This window comes from Asparagus officinalis, chromosome 1 (genome assembly GCF_001876935.1).
Source record: "Asparagus officinalis chromosome 1, Aspof.V1, whole genome shotgun sequence".
NCBI lineage: Eukaryota > Viridiplantae > Streptophyta > Magnoliopsida > Asparagales > Asparagaceae > Asparagus > Asparagus officinalis.
Window position 1 is genome coordinate 108,653,398 of NC_033794.1, and position 27,521 is coordinate 108,680,918.

A 27,521-nucleotide genomic window follows, 5' to 3' on the forward strand; every position below is an offset into this window, starting at 1 on the left:
GCCGATATCAGGAAAATAACTGGGAGGAAGAGGTCCAACATCCTTGGACCCATTTGTTAGAGTTCTCTTTTTTATTGGGTTTTTTTTCTTTTATTTTTCCAGTTTTTTCGTTTTTTATTTCCCCCCTTCTCTCTCTGTTGTTTCCGGTCCCTTGGCAGGGGCTCGGAAATGGAAAAAGGGGAGGAGGAGGTTGGATTGGATAACTACCTCTTATTTTGTAAGTTAGTGGTCTGCATGAAGTAGGTGACCGAGTCAACAGGTAAATAGACCAACAATTCTCCGGCTTCATCTCTTAACCAGTTGTTAGTTAAGAATAAGAATAATTTGATTATTGATCACAAGATATTTTAGCTAGTAATTTATTCTTAGCTAAACCCCAATTTCATGTCATTGGATTAGCTGATTCATTGCTCAAGTTCCAGAATTGTAGGTGAGCCTAATAGATGTGAGTAACTAAAACAGAAATGGTCAGAGCCTGCATAAAATTGGTCGCTTGTTTCTCTCTAGAGGTCAACTTTGATTGAAAATTGACAAAATTGTAGCAATTGGATTGGAATAAATCACAGTAATGAGTAATTAGTGAAAGAACCATAAGAATCTGCAGTAACAAAATCTTGGAGGAAAGTTCAAAGAATTTGTACAAGACTGAAAATTAACATGAAGAAGCTATCTGCGCATAACATGACAATTAATAACTGGTCATATGCTTCTAATAAAATTTTTAACATGGCCGTTTTGGTTTTTAACTCAAATACATCTCACAGAACTTTCAAAACATAAGATGAGCAAAAAAGAACATTGAAATGGGCATTAAATCAAACACCAAATATGCAACCAGAAGCTAACCTTGATAAGCCCTCCACATATCAACAAACCCCCTCAACCCCTTCACCATCTTCCCCTTCCACTCGCCGGAATCCGGCCTCGGCCCCGTCAACGCTACACAACTATCCTCCTCCTTCAACCCAAGGTCCAAAACCCACAGCCCGTCGTCACCACTGAAAACCTCACTCATCGCTCTCAATGTCTCCTCCATTACCAACTTCCCATCTCTTTTCCCATCCTCAGACTCCACACAGCTCCCTCCACAGTTCACCATTATCCTCCCCCCTTTCCTCAGCCTCTGCTTCAACTTCACCCACGTCGATTTCTCTTGAAGCTCAGGTATCAAGCTCCCTTTACTGAACAAATCCACCAAAATCCCAGAAAACCCATTATCGGTCCCAGCGTCCAAAGCGTTTCCAATGTAGATAAACAGCCTGTTCTTCATTTGCCCCTCGAGCTTCTCGAGTCCGAAGAACTCCCTGCCGACGGATATAACAGCCGGGTCGAGCTCCCACCCGTGGATTTCAGAGTCAGGGTAGAAATGGAGGATCAGGCGGAGCGCGGATCACAGCTCCGAACCGAGGACAGGCGCGATGGGGCCCGCGGCGGGGAGGAATCGGGAGAGTGGCCGAAGACGTCGAAGTAGGTGCCTGTGAGGGTTTTGAGGAGGAAGGAGAGGGAGGTGCGATGTTTGCCATGGGAGTCAAGGGGAGCAGGGGGAGCGGCGAAGGGGCCTGTCCACGGTCCCTTCTGGAGACTCTAGAGACGCGGGGGATGTCGCGTTGTGGCGGGCAAGCGGAACTGGGCAAAGGGTCTTGACGTCTTCTCGCGGCGATGCCGCGTCTGCGGCGGAGGTTTTTGGCGGGAATGGAGGTTTGGAGGCCGTTTTGTTTGATGAGATGGGAAGATGAGGAGTGGATTGAGACTGAGGGCGTACATTTTTTTTTTCGAGGGGGGAAATTTGCACGGGGGTTGAGAAAGGAATAGGGTGAAGATTATGAAAATCATCAACAAAAGCAGGATATTTAAAACAAGATATTGCCTGAATAACACAATTGTAAAAAGATGAACTAGTTGTGCCAAAACGCAATAAAGTGGGTGATTGATTATGTTTCACTCCTACAATAAAAGATGAAAAAATAGATTATTTTCAAACAACATAAATTTACTTAGAAAAATATCGCAATTTCATAAAGTAAAATCATTCAATTTTTATAACTTAACAAATATGATCTTATAAACACTAGGACCCATCGAGGGGCTTCATTATCCTGACAGGACTGCTTTCGACAAATGTTACTTCTCTGAAAGAATGCAGAACGCATGATTGAGATCGAAATTGTCAATGGATAACAGTAACGGTGCACATTGCAAATAATATCTCCATCCTAAACATCATATAAACCCCACAATCATAAACCACTTTCAATGGTTTCAACTTCTCGATCTGGGAACTCTATATCTGGAAATTTAGGAGGAAGAGCAAAGGTAGGTTGCTCGCTAGCCTTTCCTTGATAAGCTAGACCCAACGCGTACCCCAGCGCTCTAGCGACGGGTACTGCAACTGCATTCCCAACTTGTATATACCTAGAAATATAAGGAAATAATACTATTATATTGAAACAAACTAAACAGACATCAAAGAAGAAGGAAACGAGGAAACTTGCAAAACCATGTGCATAAAAAACGATCTAATTACATTGCAAGTAATGGTACCATATTTCATCCGATAAATAAAACATGTTTACTATGTGGTCCCATGAGAGTATATGCATACAATTACTAACGCTCGATTGAATCTGCTCATTTGTCCCTATACCGCTGAATTTACTAGCAAGCTGAAGAGGTTGTCAAAAACGTGAAACACGGTTTAAGTAACAGATCCTTCTCCCTTTAAAGCATCATGACCCCCCCTTCCCGTAAGGCAACAAATGTATCTATGGAATATAGTTTATAACTTTGTGTGTGTGTGTGTGTGTGAGTACACATGTGAGAAATTTGGCGCTTAGGATCGAGCATGGCCGTCCTGTAACAAATGTATTATATGTATTCATCTTGTAGATTGTTCACTAGTCTTTATCAACAAACCTTTCAATATCATGGCAAGGCCTCTCTTGTATTTAGTTTCATAAGTCCATAAATTCTGACTAGCTAAGGGAGGATGAAGCCTGGTTAGAACACGCTGATATAACATTGTCAAACATTTTCATACAGCTTTGATCCATATGCCACCTTGTTCTAATGATGCGTTCTAGAAACTATTTCTAACATAAATATTGAATGATATGCTATATGTATATAAAGATAGTTGGTCAGTTACAACTTTTATGTTGATATGAATTCCATTATGCCCTCTCCTGTAAAAACCAGATTCTTCAATTTCTCTTTTGGATATCTTCTACATGTAATGAACTAACGATGGACTATTAGCTATCTTTAATTAGCTTGTGATTGAGTACAAATTGATATGAGGTTTTCCTTTCAGCTCTCTCCTGTTGAAGTCAGATTCCTCAATTTCTCTTTTGGGTCTCTTCTACATGTAATGAACTAATGATAGTTTATTTGCTTATCTTTAGCTAGCTTATGATTGAGTACATCTGTGATTTGGCAAAAGTGGAATGAGATTCCACTTTCTTATATTTGTTGTTGTTTTGCTTAGGAATTTTGTGAATGAACTTACATTTTGATATGTATAGATCTTCAGATGAACATTACATGGTTCCTTCTCAACTTTAGATGAATCTGACTGGAACATAAACAGCTTAAAGAGAACTAATTCTATGAAAGTATGGATTATGTTTCTATCAACTGAATTTAGCCTACTGTGGATCCTTGTAAAACTTCTAGTTGAATTGTAAAGATATTCATGTTGGAACAAAATTGTAAAATGTCAATTTTGAAAGCTTTTCATCTTGACAATTGCTATCTTGGGACAATGTAAAGTATAATTAACAAAACATTGGATCATAACCAAAGCATGAAATCTCTAAATCAAGATTTTTTCATGTCATAAAAGCAGAAAAGTTATCCAATTTAGCTAAAGAGTTCACCTTTCTTTTATGGGGCCACAAAGCTTATAGTGATCTGGAAAGCCTTGAAATCTTGCATTCTCCCTGACAGTCAACACACGATCTTGCACAGGGTGCAACACCGCCTGATATATTCAAGCGAATTAATCAAAATGCAATTCATCTATTCTAATAGTAAAATACATTATAGGATGTAAAAAGAAGCCAGATACATAAATTTTATCAACAAAAGAACCTGGTTATGAGGCTCTGCTCTTGTGACAACAGTTGCAATTGTTTCATCCCACCACAAGCGTCCGAAAGGCCTAAATAAAATTTTAATTTCTATAAATGCATGACTCAAGTATTAATGGAAATATGAGATAAACTTACTTTGAGGATTTTCCCTTCACAAAGGACAGGGCATAGTCTGGCACCTGGATCATAAAAACTGCTAAGATTATGCAAAATAATAAGAAACAAGAGAAAAATTCAAAGTATATACTACCAGTGGTTTTGTTATCAGGTCCAACTTTAACTCCAGGTAAGTTCCTAAAGTTTGCAGCCTGTGATACAAGTAGGAAAAAATGTGCAGCTGTTATATTTCAAGAGAGTTTGTATAGTTATAAAAGAAAAATGTTTGGAAAATTACCTTCATTTTTGGAATTTGACAAACACGAAGATAATCATCTGGTTTCAGTTTCAGAGGCCTATGGTCAAAAAGTTTTTCACATGATTTCTCACCTGTAAATGATGAGTTTAATAGCTTAGAAAATGGCAAGAGATGGAATCAGAGTTGCATCATTCTAATCCACATGTATCAATAGAAGAGAAAACTTATGTCCTGAGATCCCTACTACAGTAATTATGTAGCAGAGAACAGCACATCAGGTGTCAGCATTGGGGTCAAAATCGATATACAAGAATAGAAAGGTAATGTCAGCTTCAGTCACCATAAAACAAAGAAAACGTAAGCAATCTAGTTTTGGACAAAGAAATACTAACAACAAATGCAGAAATCAATAGCAAGCATACGGAAAAAACATATGGAAGTACGTGAATCAATCATAAGCAAGCAAGCAACTATAGCATCCACATATTCCATGATTACTAACAAATTAAAGACAAACCGCATAGCTATCACGTTATAATAACCTGAACAATTATGAAACATGGAAGCAAACAATAGAACAATAACAAAAGAAAATGCTGATGAAAAAAGAAAGTAAATAATGAAAGCGAACAAATTGAAGGTAGAGGAATGACAATGACAAGGGAACATCACTATGTACTAATTTTTATACCCTCTCGAGCCCGACGAATGAATCGTTGGAAGTTTGTTTTCGGAGGTTTCCCATACTCCATTTCATCTCTTTCTTCATCATTAGCAACCTGAATTAAGAATAAATGTTTGACTTAGGATGAACTAAAACATAAGACCTGTAAATAGTTTTCAAAGTACACATACTTTAGGCAGATCAGATATGGCATCTTCAAGGAACAAAGCTTTCTCCATGTGATAATCTTGAGTCTCCTTAAAGGGAACGACACTTAACTATAGGAGAGGGAAAAAAAATTAAAATCTTCACTATTAAACAGGAAATAATTTGTGATAACATCCTGCATAAGAAATTTCTAGTCTGGAAAGAACCTCAAATTCAGTTGGAATGACACCACGTGCGACGACTTGGTGGGTAGCCAAGGGAAACTGGGGCAATTTCTGTGAGGCAAATAAATGCTTTACTAATAATATAAATAATAACAAACTACTAATTCTAGCAATTGCAGAAGAAACAACAGCAATACAAACATTGGTTCGAAGAGCCCCCCATAGAAATGCTCTCAATCTGAATTGGGGAAGGCCAAAAGACCCAGCAGCCATAATCCCCAATCTTGTTTGGTAATCCATGGCAAGCAATTGGCTTAGCGCATATCGACCCAGGTATCCATCAGCAAACTTCAAAATGTCAACGACATTCTCCATGAGAACATACTTTGGTTTCAAGAAAGCCACAATTTGCATAAAAACTGTAAGCTGATAATTTTTAGGATCTTCAAGCGGAGCTTTCACATTCCTAAACCTATTAAATCCGCTAACTCCCTGACAAGGTGGGCCTCCACAGATGACATCTACCCTACCCTGCATATTGGTAAAGAGTTCAAAAATTTTTGAAGAGTTAAAAAGGATCTTTCAGATCTTCCTGGGGAATAAAAAGGTTAGATGAACTTACAGGCAAGGGTAAGATATTATTTTTATATCCAGTCCGAACAAACTCATGGATTCTCTCTTGACAATCACTGTGTTTCAAAACAAAAAGTAATCAAGGAACCATTAAAAGAACTCGTCTAATAGAATGAAAAAGTACCTCAAACCCGAAGCAGGCTCCCATGTATCGTCCTCAGGACCATAGCCCTTCCATCGGACCTATATCAGAAAATACTTTAAGAACATGAAAGAAACCTACGGAAATTTCAAGCAAACATGCATTTTTGTTAAATTAATTTGATTTAATAATTAATTAAGTAAATTACTTAAGAGACTTAATAATTAGGGTTAGATTTACCTATTTAATTAATATCAATTAATTTAATTATTAGAGTTTAATGTTAAAGGAGTATTTTTGTCCCTTTACTGCAGTCATTATCACAGTTAGGGGGTACATTGAAAATTTTTGAAAGTTTACAGAGCGTTTGTGAGACATCTTGAAGTCTAGAAGGGTTTAGTAGAATAGAAGTGTTCAGGAGGTATTGTGAAATTTACCCTTGAAATAGAGTCTGCGGATACACAACAAAGTTGTATATTTGCAAGTACTTACGCTCATGATTTTGTCTAGGAATCGGTTCTACTCGTATAGCAACAGGTAGATATAATAAAATTTAAAGAAAATGTGGGGTAAAAAAAGAACAGAAAACTAAATCTTGGTTCTTCATACCTTAAACTTCAGTCCCACCTCCTCCAGGTTTTCAGTTTTTCCGTAACATATCCCCACTATTTTCCCAACTTCAAACTCACCGGGAGATAGTGAACCTTCAGACTCTTCATCCTCATCATCTGACTTAACACCATCTTTATTAGGAGAGTTTTCGTCAAAAACATCAACGCTTTGACATAGTTTATACCACTCATGTAAGAGAGATAGGAAATCCTCGGCCATCTCATTCCGAACCTGTATCATGGATTGAAACAATAGAATTTAGCATAACATTTGAAAAATTGAATAAAATAAATAAACTAGAGATTTGTTTTCAACTGAAAAAATATATAACAATTAATTGTTCCAAGTTTAAATATTATAATATCTCTAAGAACCACTATAAATACATTGCACTCTTAACTTTAAATGATTTATAACATCCTAAGAAATACCTCAGTGTTTGGGTGGTTTAGCTTCAAACTCTCGCATGCAAAAGGATTTAAATCAACAGCCCAACGCTGTATGTAACTGACAACATGTTAAAATCAAACATGGAGTAAACACGCAAGGAACAACTAAATTGATGTGATTAAACTCACAGTTTGAAGATTAAGGCCTGATAGCTGTGCCCCATGACACAATCCTGTCGACATTGCACCACAACCAGAGTACAAATCAAGCAATGAAACTTCAGAATCAGGTTCTGCTCTGTTCTTTGACAGATCAGTGTCACTCTCTGAAGAGAGTGATGATGGTGTCTCAATTCCACCCTTCCCTTCTTCTGAACAGATCAGGATAAGGAGAAAAGTTAGACATCCAAACTTTATTCATAGCAATGAAAATAAAAGGAGAAGGACAGAATAACCAAATGGCATTACCTAAAGAAAGATTCGCAAATGTAGAAAATTTAGGTGAGTATGACATATCATAATACAAGTCACATGGAGGCTTGCTCTCACTCTTAGATGAATAATCAATCTAGGAAACAAAACCACAATTAAATAGAAAATTAACAATAAGAAAAATACTACGATGCTTATATTTGTCTATATAAGAGAAGAAAGCGCTAAAAAGATTACAAAAGTTTGAAGTAACCTGAACTATCTGAACCTTCGATACAATGCAATCCAGAATATTGTCATCTGTCTCCGTTGATAGAAATACTCGTTGAACATCATGAGAAAGTGTTTGCTTTTGAATAACCTTAAAAGCATCATAAATCATATAAGAATCCAAACACTTTATAACAGTCAAATAAAAATATATGATACTTACAGTGTCTTTAGTGCGAAAAAACCACTGACAAGTGAAATATAATTGATTATCATGAGCTTTGAAGAACTCTATGATGCGACCGATATAATCATCTTCCCCTTCTCCAGCCTAAAGGAATAAGTTCTGACTATGTCAAAAAATCTATAAAAGCATAGAAATATGATTCTTGGATAACCTAGTAGTAATGCAGTATAAATAAGAAAGTTGAGACTTGCAATTATTTTCCAATAAACAACCTAAAATCAGTGGAAACATGAGTTACATATTAACAATCTGATATGTAGTGGTTAGCTTCAACAATTGAATCATAATATATTCATGAAAAATATCAACTTTGCTAATTGTCAACCATAAGACAGATAAAGGAAAGTTTTGTTTCATAGTAAGAAAAAAGGGAAATGAGAAGCGCAACGATTTGAACAGAATACTATTGGCTGATTCCTCCGCAGGAAGCTGAAACAAATATTTAGTTCTAACTAGTAGTGAAAGGAAACTTAATATATTTGAAATCCATTTTGCATCCAAAACCATTTAAATGTGTGAGCACTAACAGTCAGTGGCCAATGTAATTCAGGAAAAAAAATTACGCTAAATGGAGTGGACTCGGGTACTTATAACGGCTTCTCTTTTTTAATATCCACTACGCTCATGAACGTTAAGTTGTTCATATAATAGATATATATAGTTAACATTGTCTTAAAAATCAGTCTGTGTGCCCACCTAGCCTAAGCTCGCTCCTTAATTTTTGAGAGGGCCTAGGCGAACTTTGACAGCTAACATGTACTCACCATGTCAAAAGGTGGTATTGCCTGCTTAAGCATAACAAGCAAAGAGAAAGGATCAAGCAAAATTGGATTAGATCAGAACTCGATCCAAACCAGAATATAACGGTGATTGTAGACTTTTGGATCTTCAAAAAAAAATCATTCCCCTATTAGTGCTACAAAACAACTATGTGGCACTTGGGCGCCATGCCTTGCGCCTAAAAGCATCTAGCGCTTTCTAAAACATTGGTAGTCAATATATAAGTGATTCATACTTTGAAAAGTAACTAGTTATCACCCTTGCAATCAGCCAAATTTAGCGTTAAAATATTGTTATACGCATCTATCCATATGTATATCTATCTATACCAGTTGTATACATTTTACTCAAGTAAATCCTAGTTGCACATGTGGCATCTTCTTGGAGCTTTGGCTCTCCATGTGGCATCTTCTTGGAGCTTTGGCTCTCCATGTTCAAATAATTAGTGAAATAGCGGATAGCGTCGCGTAGCAGTGAGACATTGTTAAGGCTATTTGGAGCTATTGCGGCAAAATAGCGGTAAAAAGCGTAAAATCAAATAGCGGTCTAATTTATATATGTACAAAATAATAAGAAAAATTAAAAAATCTAAAAAATTTAAAAGTACATATCTGATGACTTAAAGAGATCCTAAACATGAAATAGACATGTAACTGTCACATAATACGAAAAACGACCAGAGGAGTCAAAGAGTCGTCGTACTCAAGAAGATGAGCTGAGCGGTGAGAGGACTGCAGTAGAAGGGTTCATAACTAGAGGAGGTGAGAGGAAGTGTTGAAGGAGGTGTCGGGCGGGAATATACCGGAAATCGCGGGGGCGGTGGCATGTAGCGGTTGCGGGTCGGATTTAATTTTAAAAAATAAACATCAAACCGCTTTTAAATAGCGGCCAGAAAGCGGATTTTGTCCACATTCGTCGCTATTAGCCGCTTTTGCAAGCAGAAAGCACATATTCTATAACATGTCACCGCTATTAAGCGATAGCGTAACAGGAAGGGACCGCTAACGCTTATTAGTGGCGCTATTTATAACAATGTGTTTTACCTATCATTTATTTTTCTCTTTATTTCTCCAGTATGTCTCGTAGTCCAGTAACTCTTAGAGAGTGAGAGATGGGTCTTCTCTCAAACAGTGGAAAGATAAAAGATAAGATATCTTCTCTCAAACAGAGTGTTAGTTTCGATAAAATATGTACCAAGAAAAAATGATGAGCACCAAATGAAGATGAGTTTAATTTATCAAAAGATAGATAATTATATTGGAAATAAGAAATATTTTATTAATAGGAAAAAGAAAATAAATATTTAATCAAAGAGAATATGAAAAGTTGCATTAAATGTAGCTGTCACTCATCACAATTCTATACATAGTATACTTTAGTATACTATACATAAAATATACTATATACTCCTTGAAACTTGTTTGTATACATCAATTCTGATGAGTTTACATAAAACTTTTTGCTGACTTTTTCCTATTATTTAATCATTCTAGCAAGTCCTGACATTATACGTTTCAAACTCGAATATCGAGATCCAAAATATCTGTTCATTTTACCTACTGCTCTAGTAAACTATCAAGTGATAGAAATATCCTTATAAACATCTACACAAAGCAAGACGAGCATTAAAATTAGGAAGATTTCTCAGGGTTTTACTTCTAGCGAGGATTAGGTAACTTTTACTGAGGATTAGATAATTCAATCATGACTGAATAAGTTATTTGGTATGTTTTGCTTGGATGCGTTATTTGATGTCATATGTGAGTAATGATTTTAATTTTTATTACAACCTTGTTTCACTACTATAAATATTATTGTACTTCATTTTAGGGAGGAGAGACGAATGATGAATGCTCAGTTCACATGATATACCTTGCATGTGAGTTGCAATATGTATTATTTTGCCTGTGAGTTGCGTGGCATTCGAATTGCATGGTGTAAGTCCCAACATATGTACACTTCCTTATTAAATAATAAGTGCAATTTTAACATTTTTATCTTTTGTTACATTTTTATTTATATCCAAATAATTCCCATCAACAAACTGGATGTACATGAGCTATTAACTTTTTCTAAGATACAATATATTCAAAGATAAATAAGTCCTAAGATCAACACATGAAAACATAAAAAAAAATCATACATGATACATGTTTCCAAATTGAGAATGGCAGATAAGATTGTACTCCTAGAAATATGAAAAGCATATTTTTTTTATTCACAATTTATTAAAAAAAGAATACTACGTCATCCAAATCAGAATATAATAAATAAGAGAAACAACTCACAGTAAAGAAAAAAAAAACCTTATAATATTGCAAGTTAGAAGATACTCACTTTTACGTAAGCATTGTCATAAAGGTCATAAACATGGCCATCAACTTTTGCTTTAAGGTAATGACATTTTGCTTTTATCACATCATAATCAACCCCTCTAGAAAAACAATAGACACAGTGAATAAGAAAACAAATAAATGGATAGATATAATGGAAATGCATTAAGCAAAATTCAAAACATGGAGTGCAACAATAAGCTAAAAATTTTAGAAAACTTACATTTTCATCATTGTGTCTTGTTTCCCTGCATTCTAAAGAATAAATAACAAAAAAAATAACATGAGCAAGTGATCAGACAAATTAAAATGAATGGAAGTCTTCTCAATTAGTTATTATAATCCATAAAATTTTATTGGACATATAATCTTACATTATAAGAAAAATATAGAAAATTTGTGGTCCTATTAAAATTGTGCTTTAAAGAGCCACAACACAGAATAATGATTTTATCAGGGGGGAAAAGATTTGTTAATGTTAAACAATAAAAATGTTGGAGTATAAAAATAAAACCCTCTACCCTCATTATAACTTTGGAGTTTGGGTGTAGTAGCAGGGTGCTTTGACATTGTCGAAAAGCAACCCAAGTTCGACTCTTACTTGCCATGAATTTCTAAAACATTAAAAGAGATATTGCTCTTGTTGGTCATAAAAGGGCTCTCAGCCTACGATGGCACTAAGAGTTTAAAATTATAACCATCCCCCAATGAGAACATCAATGTTTTTGTGTAGTGGAAAGGATTTTTGACAAAGAATTATTGCCTTCAGCCCCCCAAAAAAATGTCCATTGCAGTGATATAAATATCATTTGTAAATTGTTGCAGATATTACATAATTATGATAAAAAAAACCAATATCACAAGGACAAATGCCAAATAATCACACAAAAGAATCAACAAACAGAAGGAGTTTACATGGTTCAGAGTAAAACTTACGTTCATGGGCAGCAATAGATAATTCGTTACTAAACAAACAAGAGATTACAGATAATAAAAATATTGATGAACTCCAAAGTCTAGACTTTTTCTAAGACACGATCTACAACTTTCCTCTTTTATTTCTATTTTCTTACGCATTGGGTCTAATTGAACTAGTGTTATCAATGCATGAGGCGCAATGTGGGGCGCAAAATTCCTTTATCCACATATGTGCAAGGTGCAATATGATGTGCATGCCCGAATGATGAGAGATGCGTATTGCATATATAATTTTTCATAATGCTAACACACCCAACATAGTAACGAGGTTCATAATTTTCCAAATCAAAGGTCAAATCAAGACTAATATCGAAGCAAAATCAAGTAGTAAACGAGAAAGGGTTAGGGTCCTCAATCGGGATACTAAAAAGGCCTAATAGGTGTAACTTTCTTGTTGGGGTATGGGTTATCAGTTATAAGTACCTGATTGAAATATACAAGGCATATCTTGCATGTGCCCTTTGCGAAGTGCTCTCATGGAGGTTGAGATACAAAAAGGCGCTATTGAATCAAATGTGGGGCGCTTCGCCACTGCTAAGCATCGTAGGGTGAAATCAGGTGTGCATCTTTGATAACACTAGATGGAACAACTACTTTTACAAAGTTATCTCTGAATAGGAAGAAACCCTCAATAAACACTAACCTAATAGGATTCTACCAGATTTGGAAACAATTTACACAATCAACCCTAGGGCCAAATGGTCGAGCACCCGAGACAAAGAGCTCAGTTGATGGCCACACTTGCAGGTATAGCACCCCAGTACTCGGACTGTCGATGATTGAACACACTAAAGGTGTCCCCAAGAGGGTTCTAGAAATACTTTAACAAAACCATTTAAAGTGAAAACAAGTTAAGTTGGCATTTTTATAAAATAAGAAGTTACATGTTGTATCATTGATTTCATCCAAAAGGTGTAGACTTTGTTGAGCTAATATGAGGTGACGCTTCCCGTGCAAATAATTTTTGGTTTGAAACCAAAAAGAGAAAAATAAGACCTTGTCCCACTAAGTAAGGATCAGTGTTATCAAGGCGCGTGCCTCGGGCGCGTCCCGAGTGTGAGGCAATGCGGGTTGTGGCAATTGCGTCCCGCACCAGAGGCGGGACGTTGCACTCACACGAGGCGCGCGCCTCGTGTGCGCCTCGCTCGCGCCTCATGTGCGCTTGACACTTGCATCATGTAATAGGCTCTTTCTTCTATTTTTTTAAAAATAATTTACATATTACATATTTACCTCATGTAATAGACTCTTTCTTGCTAGTTGTTAATCCATTCTCTATCTTTTCATGTTTAACCTATAAAAAGGAATTAGTAATTTAGTATACTTGTTTGCTAACAATAACTTTCTTTTTTAATTAGCATGCTAACTAGAAATTATGAATATGTATATATGTAATTATTATCTTCATTCTCCATCTTTTCATACTAACTAGCAAATAGCAATTAAGAATGCTAACTAAAAAATTATGAACAATCATATTTGTTAATTATTTAATTGTTACTTAAAAATACATATATTAATTTTAAATGAAAATATATATTTCTTATTTGTTACTTGCTTTTTGCTTGTTTTGTTTCATAGACTTTTGCTTATGTTGGAGATTATCCCGCATTGTCATTTGTGAAAACTTATAAAGTTTTTTATGTTATGCATGCTAATTAAAACTCTTTCGTGATTTAGTATGTGAAATTATGTTTCTTAGTTTTTTTTAATGTTACAATTTATAAACATGTTGCTTATATGCTTTTGTCTAATATTGGAAAATGTTAGTTTGAGTTATGTGTCTCAATTCAGTGAGGCTTGCGCATCATTGTGCGCCTTGCGCATGGTGTGCATAAAGGGCCTTTGTGCCCTGCATTGTGCCTCGTGCCTCGATAACACTGGTAAGAATTGTTTTATATGGTTAAGATTACAACAGCAATAGCAAATAGCAAAAGGACATCAAATTATTATAGTTGTTACTTTTTTTGGCATGAAATGTTAGCTTTTGCATTGCCAAGTAAAGAGATGAAGTACAAATTCAATCAATGTGCAAAAGTAAATGACAGATGCATGTCACTTAAAATAAAAAGAGAAACTATACAATATCCATGTACACTTGCAACAGTTCAAAGACGAAAAACCCATCTAGTAGCTATGACCTCAAAACTGGAAACCTTATCCAGCTACTTGGGGTCAATATTAAACCGTGCACATCATCTCCTATTATCAGCAGTGTCCACCATTTTATCCACTCTGCTTAGCTGTGTTTTCAAGAAGAAAATAGCCCATATATCTTTGTGCATCAGGTTGAAGATTATTAAAAATGACTCCATTCCTCATTTGTCATACCACATATATGTTAGCACCCAGAGTAGCCCTTTTGACCTTGCTAATAATATTATAATTATTACTTGTTAATAAAATTATTCTTGAATTTTAGTCTGAAAAAATAAACTAAATTTTGAACTCATTTAGAGTCGCGTTAGCTATTTTGTCAATCTCTACTACCCTTCTTTGTTTAAACATTCATGAAATAAAACTCACTTTTGTAAATGAGGCAATGAAGAAATTCCCTTTCCTTTTTCATTTTTCCCATTTGGCTTTTCACAAAGTATGCTCCTATTTTGTCAATCTCTACTACCCTTCTTTGTTTAAACATTCATGAAATAAAACTCACTTTTGTAAATGAGGCAATGAAGAAATTCCCTTTCCTTTTTCATTTTTCCCATTTGGCTTTTCACAAAGTATGCTCTTGCTCTAAATTGTTTTTCACTAGAGCGAACGCTCAGGAAAAAGAGGTCTTCCCAAATTTCCATATCAAAATCAGCCAAGAAATTATTGACAAACTATTTATATAGAAATAGCAGTCAACTATTAGCATGCTTTACTATATCTACCAGATTTTGAGTTATAATAATATAAAACTAATTTATAATAACTCTCAGCTTTGCTAAAAGATTTGTTCAAAAACTTAGTTCAGTGTGATGGGCAAATGGAATTTTCCATTGAATACTTGGTCTGTGCTGCTATGGTCCCTAGTAATTAATTATTAAATGTTTTTAGAAACAACACACAAAAGCCGAAGTATTTGGACAAAAGTTAAACTCCTCTTATGCTCATGCTAACCATCCCTATTTCTAAACCCCAAACTCTACCATAAAAATAAGGATTTCTTATTCAGAACCACCACAAAATACAGTGGCTTTTCAGAAAAACACCACAAATTTCCACTTTGCATAAAATCGCCATGAAAATATGCATTGTTAACAAAGTGCCACAAGTCGTAGTTTACATTCATATTCCTTTATATAAGAGTATAAAGTGACATAAACGCCCATTATGACCAAACTTTGGTGGTGTAACGTATGGGGTGTTTCAAGGGAATTAAATTTTTTTTAGAGGATTAACTCTTAGTGTTGGAGGGAAGTAAGATGTTTTGTTGGGATGATAAAATATAATATAAGATTGGCAGGTGCCACTGTGAGGGTAGTTTAGGGACTTAGCATGCTATTTAATAGAATATGAATGAAAATTATGATATGGTGGAACCTTGTTAAGAGTGCATATGTTCATGGTAGTTTTACAACAACTAAAAATTTTGCGGCGTAATGCAATCAGAAAACAACAGAAAGCGTAAATAATAAAGCAGCAACAAGTTTCTAAAAAGATAAAAGAAAAAAATCCAAGACGACCTAGGCGGTCTGTGTGCGTGCGCACATGCATGTAAATAGATTGTATTAAATTATAGAAAGTCACAGATCCAAATGCATGTTACAATCTTTATTCCAAAAGATATAAAGAAACATAAAAAGGTATTATATATAAATTCCTTCTATTAAGAGCTTTAAGATCTATTCTCTATAGGAATGCTTGTTGAAATTGAGTTTATACTGTTAATTTAACGTGAATTGCATATAACACCCCTCTCCCATACATTTAGTAGCACTTATCACCCCTCAATTCATTTATTAGCACTGTCATCATCTGATTCATAAGGGAGGGGGTTATCTAAAATCCATCCTTCTCTCAAAATGTCTAGTAATGATAAACAGCTACTAAAATAGTCAGAGGTGACTGAATGCTACTAAAGCTATAAATGAAGTGCTCGTCAGCAGCTTCCCTTCCAGCTATAAATGAAGGGGTAATCAGAAATTTCCCTTTCATTTAGTACTCTCCCTCAACTCTCCGGAAAAATCACTCCTTGCATCCAAAAGTTGAGAACTTTTACCGAATACCGATGTAGCCATCGTCTCCGAGCTTCCTCCGTGTCAACCGGCTCACCAACGAAGCAGCAGTCATCATCGCCATCTTTCTTCATACTGACGCATATCCTCTTCTTCGGAGCGATTTCAGCACTCATCTTCTCAGCTTCCACTTGCTCGACCCCCTCCTCCTCTTCCCCTTCCTCCAAATCTTCAATTTCTTCTTCAACTGCATCAGAAACATCAAGAGCCACTAGATCGGGCTGATTCTTCCTCAGATTTCTCGATTTCTTCGAGATTTTGAGTTCTTCTTCGGCTGGATCTGAGTTCTTTTTCCGCTGAGCTCGAGCCCTCGAGATCTCCGACTCGCTCCCGATCTCTGCGCTCTTGCGCTTCATTTTGGCTGATCTACGGCGTCTCAACCGAGGGTAGTGAGAGGGGGGGTAGAAGAGGGGTACTGAAGGGGAAGCTAGGGTTTGGAGAGGAAAATTGAGGAGGAGGGGTCTAGGGTTTTTAATCTAGTTGCTGTAACTGGAGCGAAAGGGCGCGATGATTTTGATTTTGAATTTGGGTTGAAAATTACAGGCCGGGTTCGGGTTGGAATATCGTTCATTTGGGCATCACGCATGGCAGGCAATCAGCCCATTAGTAAATAGGCCCACCTTGGATGAGAAGAAAATATAGTAACGACTCATTTACTACATGCGAATGAGTGGCTAGAATATCCAGTCTTACATCTCCTTCCTTCCCACGTTTTATGGAATATCCTTCTCTTTCATTTCCTATATTTTATGGGAATGAGCATTCTTAATGAGATCGTAAGAAATGAGCATTCATACTTAAGCAAGAAGGATAAAATTAAAATACATGTGAACGTTAATAGAGAAGAAGGGAAAACGACTGGGGTTTTTTTAGGGGACTCCAGTAATGGATACGGGGTTTTTGTTTCTGTGTTGTGCTTTCTCCAAGAGAACACCTCCACTATATATAGATGCCAAACTTATCATCTCTACCCCCTCAACAAACTGCCTCTGAGAGATTTTCTCTCAACAAACCCCACTTCCCCATTATTCTCTCAACTGAGAATAGTTGATTTGGTCACACAATACCGAGTCAAGATAACATCTCCCACTTGACCAAATTAACCAAGTGGCGTACCTCCCACTATCCGTGAGATTATTGCTCTAAATTGTTTTTCACTAGAGCGAACGCTCAGGAAAAAGAGGTCTTCCCAAATTTCCATATCAAAATCAGCCAAGAAATTATTGACAAACTATTTATATAGAAATAGCAGTCAACTATTAGCATGCTTTACTATATCTACCAGATTTTGAGTTATAATAATATAAAACTAATTTATAATAACTCTCAGCTTTGCTAAAAGATTTGTTCAAAAACTTAGTTCAGTGTGATGGGCAAATGGAATTTTCCATTGAATACTTGGTCTGTGCTGCTATGGTCCCTAGTAATTAATTATTAAATGTTTTTAGAAACAACACACAAAAGCCGAAGTATTTGGACAAAAGTTAAACTCCTCTTATGCTCATGCTAACCATCCCTATTTCTAAACCCCAAACTCTACCATAAAAATAAGGATTTCTTATTCAGAACCACCACAAAATACAGTGGCTTTTCAGAAAAACACCACAAATTTCCACTTTGCATAAAATCGCCATGAAAATATGCATTGTTAACAAAGTGCCACAAGTCGTAGTTTACATTCATATTCCTTTATATAAGAGTATAAAGTGACATAAACGCCCATTATGACCAAACTTTGGTGGTGTAACGTATGGGGTGTTTCAAGGGAATTAAATTTTTTTTAGAGGATTAACTCTTAGTGTTGGAGGGAAGTAAGATGTTTTGTTGGGATGATAAAATATAATATAAGATTGGCAGGTGCCACTGTGAGGGTAGTTTAGGGACTTAGCATGCTATTTAATAGAATATGAATGAAAATTATGATATGGTGGAACCTTGTTAAGAGTGCATATGTTCATGGTAGTTTTACAACAACTAAAAATTTTGCGGCGTAATGCAATCAGAAAACAACAGAAAGCGTAAATAATAAAGCAGCAACAAGTTTCTAAAAAGATAAAAGAAAAAAATCCAAGACGACCTAGGCGGTCTGTGTGCGTGCGCACATGCATGTAAATAGATTGTATTAAATTATAGAAAGTCACAGATCCAAATGCATGTTACAATCTTTATTCCAAAAGATATAAAGAAACATAAAAAGGTATTATATATAAATTCCTTCTATTAAGAGCTTTAAGATCTATTCTCTATAGGAATGCTTGTTGAAATTGAGTTTATACTGTTAATTTAACGTGAATTGCATATAACACCCCTCTCCCATACATTTAGTAGCACTTATCACCCCTCAATTCATTTATTAGCACTGTCATCATCTGATTCATAAGGGAGGGGGTTATCTAAAATCCATCCTTCTCTCAAAATGTCTAGTAATGATAAACAGCTACTAAAATAGTCAGAGGTGACTGAATGCTACTAAAGCTATAAATGAAGTGCTCGTCAGCAGCTTCCCTTCCAGCTATAAATGAAGGGGTAATCAGAAATTTCCCTTTCATTTAGTACTCTCCCTCAACTCTCCGGAAAAATCACTCCTTGCATCCAAAAGTTGAGAACTTTTACCGAATACCGATGTAGCCATCGTCTCCGAGCTTCCTCCGTGTCAACCGGCTCACCAACGAAGCAGCAGTCATCATCGCCATCTTTCTTCATACTGACGCATATCCTCTTCTTCGGAGCGATTTCAGCACTCATCTTCTCAGCTTCCACTTGCTCGACCCCCTCCTCCTCTTCCCCTTCCTCCAAATCTTCAATTTCTTCTTCAACTGCATCAGAAACATCAAGAGCCACTAGATCGGGCTGATTCTTCCTCAGATTTCTCGATTTCTTCGAGATTTTGAGTTCTTCTTCGGCTGGATCTGAGTTCTTTTTCCGCTGAGCTCGAGCCCTCGAGATCTCCGACTCGCTCCCGATCTCTGCGCTCTTGCGCTTCATTTTGGCTGATCTACGGCGTCTCAACCGAGGGTAGTGAGAGGGGGGGTAGAAGAGGGGTACTGAAGGGGAAGCTAGGGTTTGGAGAGGAAAATTGAGGAGGAGGGGTCTAGGGTTTTTAATCTAGTTGCTGTAACTGGAGCGAAAGGGCGCGATGATTTTGATTTTGAATTTGGGTTGAAAATTACAGGCCGGGTTCGGGTTGGAATATCGTTCATTTGGGCATCACGCATGGCAGGCAATCAGCCCATTAGTAAATAGGCCCACCTTGGATGAGAAGAAAATATAGTAACGACTCATTTACTACATGCGAATGAGTGGCTAGAATATCCAGTCTTACATCTCCTTCCTTCCCACGTTTTATGGAATATCCTTCTCTTTCATTTCCTATATTTTATGGGAATGAGCATTCTTAATGAGATCGTAAGAAATGAGCATTCATACTTAAGCAAGAAGGATAAAATTAAAATACATGTGAACGTTAATAGAGAAGAAGGGAAAACGACTGGGGTTTTTTTAGGGGACTCCAGTAATGGATACGGGGTTTTTGTTTCTGTGTTGTGCTTTCTCCAAGAGAACACCTCCACTATATATAGATGCCAAACTTATCATCTCTACCCCCTCAACAAACTGCCTCTGAGAGATTTTCTCTCAACAAACCCCACTTCCCCATTATTCTCTCAACTGAGAATAGTTGATTTGGTCACACAATACCGAGTCAAGATAACATCTCCCACTTGACCAAATTAACCAAGTGGCGTACCTCCCACTATCCGTGAGATCAGATGTTTCTTCTTACCGTTACTCCCACTATTCATAGAGAGTAACTCTTATTTCATTATTCATGAAATTTTACTTAGACTTATTTATTCCTAAGTCTCATCAAACTTACATGTTTGATAAAATATTCTGCTGGTATTCCTTTTGTCAAATGATCAACAATCATATTTGTAGTAGGGATATAAGTCACTTTAACTTCTCTCTTTTCTATAATATCTCGAATATGGTGATACTAGATCTCAATATGCTTTCCTTTAGAGCTATTCACACCATTATTGATCAAGTTAATCGATGCTTGATCAGCACAATAAATATCAATATGTCCTTCTAATAAATTAAGATCTAGATCAATCAAAAAACGTCTTATCCAGACAGCATGTGTAGTTGTCATACTGCAAGCTATATATTCAGCTTATTGTGTATATCTAGCAACACACTCTTATTTCTTGCTACTCTAATAAACAATTCCTCCTCCAAAGATGAACAAGTGTTCCGAAGTGGACTTTCCATCATCTTTATCACCTCCAAAATCAGCATCAGAATAACCGAAGAGATCAAGCGAATCAGCTTGATAAACCAATCTATGAGTCAATGTACCTATGATATACTTCATAATTTTGTTAACCGCTTCCCAAAGTGTTGGTCATGGATTACTTTGTTGGATAGCAGTATTCCTAATTATTAGGATTCCTAATCTATTTTGGTAACATGAGGTTATTAAGATTCCTAATTTATTTTGTTTTTGGTTTTAGGATTCCTAATCTGTTTTGGTTTTAGTTTTTCTATATATATGGAGATTAGAATCAATCATAAAGAGAGAGGAGAGTTGTAATCAAAGATTAGAGAGACTTTTGAGCAGTGTGAGAGGGAGATATTGTAAGCAAGTTGAGAGCTTTGGTTGAGGGTTAGTTTGTGAGTTTTGTGAGATTGTAACCATTTGTACTCTCCTTGATTTAGTGGAATCTCCCCATCATTTCCTCGTGGACGTAGGTAATTTGCCGAACCACGTAAAATTAGTTGTCTCGCTATTTGTGTGATTTGTAATAGTTTATTTAGGTTCCCTCGACAAGCGTAAAATTAGTTGTCTCGCTATTTGTGTGATTTGTAATAGTTTATTTAGGTTCCCTCGACAAGTCAGTTCTAGAACTGATGAGAGGAAGAGCTGATATAATAGTTTATTTAGGTTCCCTCGACAAGTCAGTTCTAGAACTGATGAGAGGAAGAGCTGATATCCCACGTTATTGAGATATTTTACTTAAGGTTCTTGTTTCTTTTGTGGAACGAGAATTCCTATTACGATCTGACTCTCTTGTTGTGCTGCCGAAGTGCTGCCAAAATTTTTGTTGCACGCAACAAGTGGTATCAAAGCCCAGATTTTAGATCTAGTGTTTTAGAATTAGATGGAGGAAGATTCTTGTGTGAAGCTTGTTCTTAGAGTTCTACGCTTCGGTGGATATAGCATTAGGAGTTTCCGTTAGAGATTCCGCTTTCCTCGTATGGACAGAAGATCTATTTGGAATATGATCTAAGGTTCAATTGGGTAATTCTTAATTTCTATCAAAGTTTGATTTTTTCTCTACAACTTGGAGTTAGTTTGCAATGGAAGAAAAAGGTGCAAGCAACAAGTCGATAGCGAGTACAATTCAAGTTGGTTTTCAGAACATCAAAATTAGTGTGGTGAAGTATGATGGTAAAATCAACTTTGGTTTGTGGATGAGCGATGTCCACGATGCACTCAATGCTCAAAACTTGGAGGAGACCATCATGGTCCATGAGAGACCACCAAAATATAAAGAGGCGATATGGGAAAAGATGAATAGGAATGCTTGTGGGGTGATCAGGTCTTGTTTGGAATAGGAGCTGAAGTATGATGTGGTTGGGGTGACGTCTGCAATGAAGATGTGGAAAATTCTCAATAATTAATAAGTACCTTACGAAGAGTGTTGAGAATCAGTTGTACTTGCTACGTAGGTTATTCAGATTTTAGATGTCCAGAGGCACCTCGCTTGCGGCTCATGTGAACAACTATATGAAGTTGTTGTCAGACTTGGCGAATGTTGATGAGAAGATTTTGAATGAGTACAATGTTATTATCTTATTGGGTTCCTTACCGGATGAGGAGTATGATACATTTATGCTCACTTTGTTGAACGGAAGATCTTCTATCAGCTATAGTAAAGTTACTAATGCATTGACGAATTATGATTTGTGGAGGAAGGATAATGAGACTTCACGCGCTAGTACTTCAGGAGAGGCCTTGTCGACGAGAGGTAGAAGCCAATATCCTAAAGGTGGTAATAGAGGGAGGTCAAAGTCAAGAAACCGCCACCAATTAGCAAAGATGCAGCTGTTCGAGTTTGAAGATACGTCGGATTTGTGGAGACTCGTCGTGGGGTGGGCCTCAATAACAGAAAACACAGAGTTTAGTGGACCAATAAAGCTATGAACAGGTCTAGGCTCAGATTGCTAGCTAGCTATGAACAAATCTAGGTTCTGATTGATATGAACAGTATATGTTCTAATATGAAATAGACCAATAAAACTATGAACAACTGTAGGTTCTGATTGCTAGCTGGCTATGAACCTAGAGACGATGGGTTTGTTGGATCATTTGAATAATAATGAAGAAGACTTTGTGATGGTGTTTGATAGGAGTGGGTCACGTAGGTAGGCGAACCAATTGTAGGCTTTCACTTTAAAGCTTGAAAAAGTAGGCTATGACACTGTACTTCATTTTGAATAAAGAAGTTGAAAAGGTACAGAGATGAGGGAAAAGAAATATTGTGCCCCTCAAATAACAGAGAAGGTGGTGCGAAATAGAGAAGAAGAAAAAAAGTGCTTTGATACCAGTGAACGTTAACAGAGAAGAAGGGGAAAACGATGGGTTTCTTTGAGGGGGCTCCGATAATGGGTAGGGGTTTTTTGTTTTTATGTTGTGTTTTCTCAAAAGAACACTCCACTACATATAGAGATCAAACTCATCATCTCTACCCGCTCAACAAACTGCTTCTGAGAGATATTCTCTCAACAAACCTCACTTCCCCACTATTCTCTCAACTGAGAATAGTTGATTTGGTCACATAAGACCGAGTCAAGATAACATATAAAATATTATCATATTATTTACTAATTACCCACGCCAAAAGTAAAAAGATTTTTATTCCTATTTTATTCTCTATTCACACACAAGTGTAAGAACAGAAATGAGCATGATAATCCCACATTTATTACATTCCATTCCTTTATTCATTTTATTCTCATTTACATATGATTCGTGTGTACCAAACCAAGCGTAAAGGGCTAAACTGCTAGATTGATATTTAAAATAGACCTAAAAAGTAACTTTGGTATTTAAAAACACTCTGTCATCTCTTTGGTATTTGAAGTGTATTAAAGTTGGAAAATAAGAATAAAAACTCATCAGCAATAAATTTTTTGGCTAGAAATTTCTATTACACCCCTGGTTTTTTAAGTAATTTTATTTTATGTCTCTAATGTTTTTTGGATCCAAAAAATTTGGGAACGGTCATGAGACATCAAACGTTGAAATTGTTTTTTCTAAATTTGTTACTTCCTTTATTTATTAATCTATGTTGGCACAGAGAAACAAACTAATAGGGTTAGTTTTAAAATTATCAACATAATCTGCAGTGTCTTCTTCCTCCTCCCCGCTTTTTAATCTCCCTCTTGATCATCGAGAAATAAATAACCAGACTCAAATGGTTTAGAAAGACACTGTTTCATTGCATACAAGATTTAGATTAGAATTTGGAGACTTCAAAATAGAGGAGAGCTTAGGTTTTGAGTTGGTCAAGTTGTAGCCGAAAGACGAAGCAAAACACAAGTAGAAGGGAATGAATCCATAAATGTTTGATATTCATATACGAAAACCTAAATCCTTTTTTTTACCGGAGCATTTTTTAATACCAAAGTGGTTTTTTGAGTCTATTTTAAATACCAATCTAGTAGTCTAGCCTATACTAAAGTGAGAGAGAGAAAGAGAGAGGAATCAGCTAAATTACCAAGTGGGTATTTTTTAATAGCTATTTACCATTTTGATGTTTTTAGTTATTTCGTCAATTTTTGGACATTAAGATGTTGCGCGCAGCGGAAATTTCGGCAGCACTTCGTCAGCACAACAAGAGAGTCAGGTCGCAATAAGAATTCTCGTCTCACCAAGGAAACAAGAATATGAAGCGAATATCTCAACAAAATGAGATATCGGCTCTTCCTCTCATTAGTTCTAAGACTGACCTGTCGAGGGATCCTAAAAAGCTATTACAAATCACACAAAAACAGTACAACTAATTTTTACGTGGTTCGGCAAATTGCCTACGTCCACGGGGAGAGGATGAGGAGATTTCACTATATGAAGGAGAAATACAACGGGTTACAACTCACAAAATCACTCAAATATAACCCTAACCAAAGCTCTCAACTCCCTCATAATATCTCCCTCTCAAAGTGCTCAAAACAATGCTAATTCTCTTCTATTCTCTCCTTCAATTGTTTCATATATATAGAAATCCTAAAATCATAAACATACTAGGAATTCTAAACCAAAAACCAAATCAAATTAGGAATCCTAATAACCTATTACCAAAATAGATTAGGAATCCTAAACCAAAATAGATTAGGAATCCAACACATTTGTCATACCATCTCTCTCTCTTTTTTCCTTTCTATCATCTAAACAATATTTTTTAATATGAAAAGTAACAAGTAAGTATTTTCTTGAGAGAGTACTTTTTTTTTATTTTCCATTAGGGGGGTTAGTCACCTAGAACTTAAAATTAGAACTGGGATAATCTGTGGGATAAAATTTTAAGGTGTTAGTCACATAGAACTAAACCTAGAACAAAATTTTAAGGTGTTAGTCACATAGAACTAAAACTAGAATAAAATTTTATAGTGTTAGTCAAGCAGAACTTTAACAAAACTAGAATTGGGATAATTGTACAAAATTATCCCACTTTTTTTATTTTTCTATACAAAAATGAGAGTTCTAGTCTCTCAAATTATTCCAAGTTTTAGCTTGGAACTATGTGGTAAAAAACTAGAACTCGTATTTATTTTGTTATTTTTTATTTTTTTTCTTTACTTATTTCCTATTATGGTTATCACCATCATTAGACCATCATCATAATAATAATTGTCAATATCTTATAGTCTAACCAAAAGTTATTTAATAGTAACGAACATTCTTGTAAGCAATTATCAATTAATAATAGTAAGTTTAAAATACATAAATAGTATTTAAATCTTCAAAATGCATAAATATATACTTCATGATTATAAAAATTTATCCCACGTTATTTTATCAAAATATCCTGCTTCACAAAATTGTTCCTAGTTATCCCACTAAAATATCCCACTAGCGAAATATTATTCCACTTTAACAATTATCCCATTTTATATGAAAATGTCCCAATTGACTAACACCCCCTTAACTTTCTGCGTGCCAAACATGCCTAAGAGGGCACAAGCCCAAATCGAGTGGATTGATTCATTCATATTGGTTTATTTGGGATTGTTTCGAACTCAAAATGGCTTCATTTGCTTCAACCAAAGATTGGCAAACCAAACCAAACCAAACTTTACCTTAATTTATAAGGTTAATTTTCACAAAACTTTCATGATTAACTACTGAAATTTATTAAGGTAACTACCATAAATTATTTTCATTAGAGAAACTACAACATAATTTTTAAAATCACTATAAATTCCTTTTGAAGATGTTAGGTGGGTGTTTGTTTACTTGTAAGTGAGAAGCGAAAACGCAAAAGCGAAATGATTTTGACACTTCACGTGTTTATTTAATTGAAAGTAATAGTGAAAATGAGATAAAAATAAATAAATAAGTCAATATAAAATTTGTTGCAGGTTTAACTTCTTCTGACTCGCAGAAGTGGGGTGAAAGTGAAAAGTGTGACCCACTCCATATCAAAACAATATATTTATTTACGCAGGTCATTATCTTTAATTCTCTCCATAAAGTTCATCCCACCATGCATCTTTGTTGATTTTTCAACAAGAAATACGTCTTATCCGTATATTTTTTCCTATCTACGTGAAAAAGCCCCTCTTCTTAAAACTTTCTCTCTAGAACTCATGCCTTACTTCCTCCATATAATTGATTATCTTAATCCTTTTTCTTTTCAAAATAAAAACTATGGCTTTTGTCGAATCAGGCCCGAGCGATTATGAGTTGAAAAAATTAAAATTATAGCAGACAAGGTTTTTCATCATTATGGAGCATACAAAATTTAGACTCGTCATATTTGAAATAAGTTTGTTGATTGTAAAAAAAAATATTTGTTCACTTGAAAAATATTAAGGTATTCAAATTCTTATGGTTTGTAAATATAATAGACAGAGGGAATGATTAAATCAAGATTACAATTTTAAATAAATAAATAAATTATATGATATCACCGGAATGATTAAAGCAAGATTACAATTTTAAATAAACAAATAAATTATATGATATCACCGCATCGTCTTTACTTTTTTGCGTTCAACAATAATTTCTTTTTACAAACAGTTCTTTTTGTGCGCTGAGGTGGATGTGAAAGTCAGTAAAAAAAAGTGAGTTCCACACGTTTGATTCACTTTTAAGTTGCCAAACACCCTCTTACTGTTACAATATTTTCTTAACAGTTCTGGAGGTCAGAATTAAACCGAACCTTCTTGATTTCTTTCATTTAGGGGGTGTTTGTTTAGTTGTAAGTGAGTTGAAAGTATGAAAGTGAATTTTTTTTGTAAGTGGATTAACGCATCCAAGTCAGCATATAATTGACATACATTGTTTGTTTACAAAAACTAGTTATTGTTGAAAGTAGAAAAGTGAGGATGATGTGGCAACATTAATTTAATTTAATTATATATTAAAAATCATGTTTTTATATAAATTACTTCCCATCTCTATTTATCATTTTAAAGCATATCCATGACCGACATCATGCAGTCATAAACAGTAATTTAACAAAATAAATAAATCCTAAAACATATATACTCAAAACTATGCAATCATCATGAATAGTTCTAGTATAATAATCTCACTGATAAAATTTTAGCAAAAAAACCATTAAAAAATATTAGTGTAATGATCCTTTTTTAATGCTAGCAAATGGGAACGAGAATCACAAAGAAAATGTACTTGCTGCAACCAAAGAACATCCAAGGTACAAAATGTAAATAACTCATTTACTTATCTTCAATGAAAACATCAAAGCCATTGATATATTTCAAACCATAGCTGCAACCAAAGATGATGAGAATAATATTCAAAACAAAAACTACAATTTCATTCATAGGATAATAAAGATAATAAAATTTCATTCATAGGAAAAAACGCGGGGAAATTTGGTGAGATTATTTCTAAAGAGGTAAGGG

General features: G+C 35.4%; 2 protein-coding genes across 4 annotated transcripts; both read right to left on the minus strand.

Moving 5' to 3' along the window:
* Positions 7 to 1,410, minus strand: LOC109828909. The gene has a single exon (XM_020395899.1). It carries the CDS (start codon positions 1,268 to 1,270, stop codon positions 842 to 844), a length of 429 nt encoding a protein of 142 aa, XP_020251488.1. The 5' UTR covers positions 1,271 to 1,410; the 3' UTR covers positions 7 to 841.
* LOC109828908 (DNA (cytosine-5)-methyltransferase CMT3-like) lies at positions 1,970 to 19,478 on the minus strand. 3 transcript variants are annotated; one of them, XM_020395898.1, is made up of 20 exons: positions 16,349 to 16,847; positions 11,384 to 11,415; positions 11,165 to 11,261; positions 8,024 to 8,131; positions 7,844 to 7,951; positions 7,627 to 7,726; positions 7,348 to 7,529; positions 7,201 to 7,266; positions 6,767 to 7,000; positions 6,200 to 6,258; positions 6,065 to 6,131; positions 5,644 to 5,973; positions 5,485 to 5,553; positions 5,302 to 5,388; positions 5,138 to 5,225; positions 4,486 to 4,577; positions 4,227 to 4,399; positions 4,090 to 4,159; positions 3,876 to 3,979; positions 1,970 to 2,412 (listed from the first exon to the last, which is right to left on the minus strand). In XM_020395898.1, exons 1-20 carry the CDS (start codon positions 16,718 to 16,720, stop codon positions 2,238 to 2,240), a joined length of 2,613 nt encoding a protein of 870 aa, XP_020251487.1. In that variant the 5' UTR covers positions 16,721 to 16,847; the 3' UTR covers positions 1,970 to 2,237. The 3 variants fall into 3 exon arrangements, with proteins under 3 accessions (XP_020251487.1, XP_020251486.1, XP_020251485.1); XM_020395897.1 differs by lacking the exon at positions 16,349 to 16,847 and adding an exon at positions 18,978 to 19,478 and having other exon boundaries at positions 7,844 to 8,131; XM_020395896.1 differs by having other exon boundaries at positions 7,844 to 8,131; positions 16,349 to 16,849.

Excerpts from the sequence above, each read along its gene's own strand:
- LOC109828909 (XM_020395899.1), bottom strand. The coding sequence starts at position 1,270 with ATGAAGAACAGGCTGTTTATCTACATTGGAAACGCTTTGGACGCTGGG.
- LOC109828908 (XM_020395897.1), bottom strand. The coding sequence starts at position 19,349 with ATGAAGCGCAAGAGCGCAGAGATCGGGAGCGAGTCGGAGATCTCGAGG. Across the intron at positions 7,727-7,843 it reads CGAAGGTTCAGATAGTTCAG|ATTGATTATTCATCTAAGAG; the intron begins GTTACTTCAAAC and ends TTTGTTTCCTAG. Across the intron at positions 5,389-5,484 it reads TCATTCCAACTGAATTTGAG|TTAAGTGTCGTTCCCTTTAA; the intron begins GTTCTTTCCAGA and ends CCTCTCCTATAG.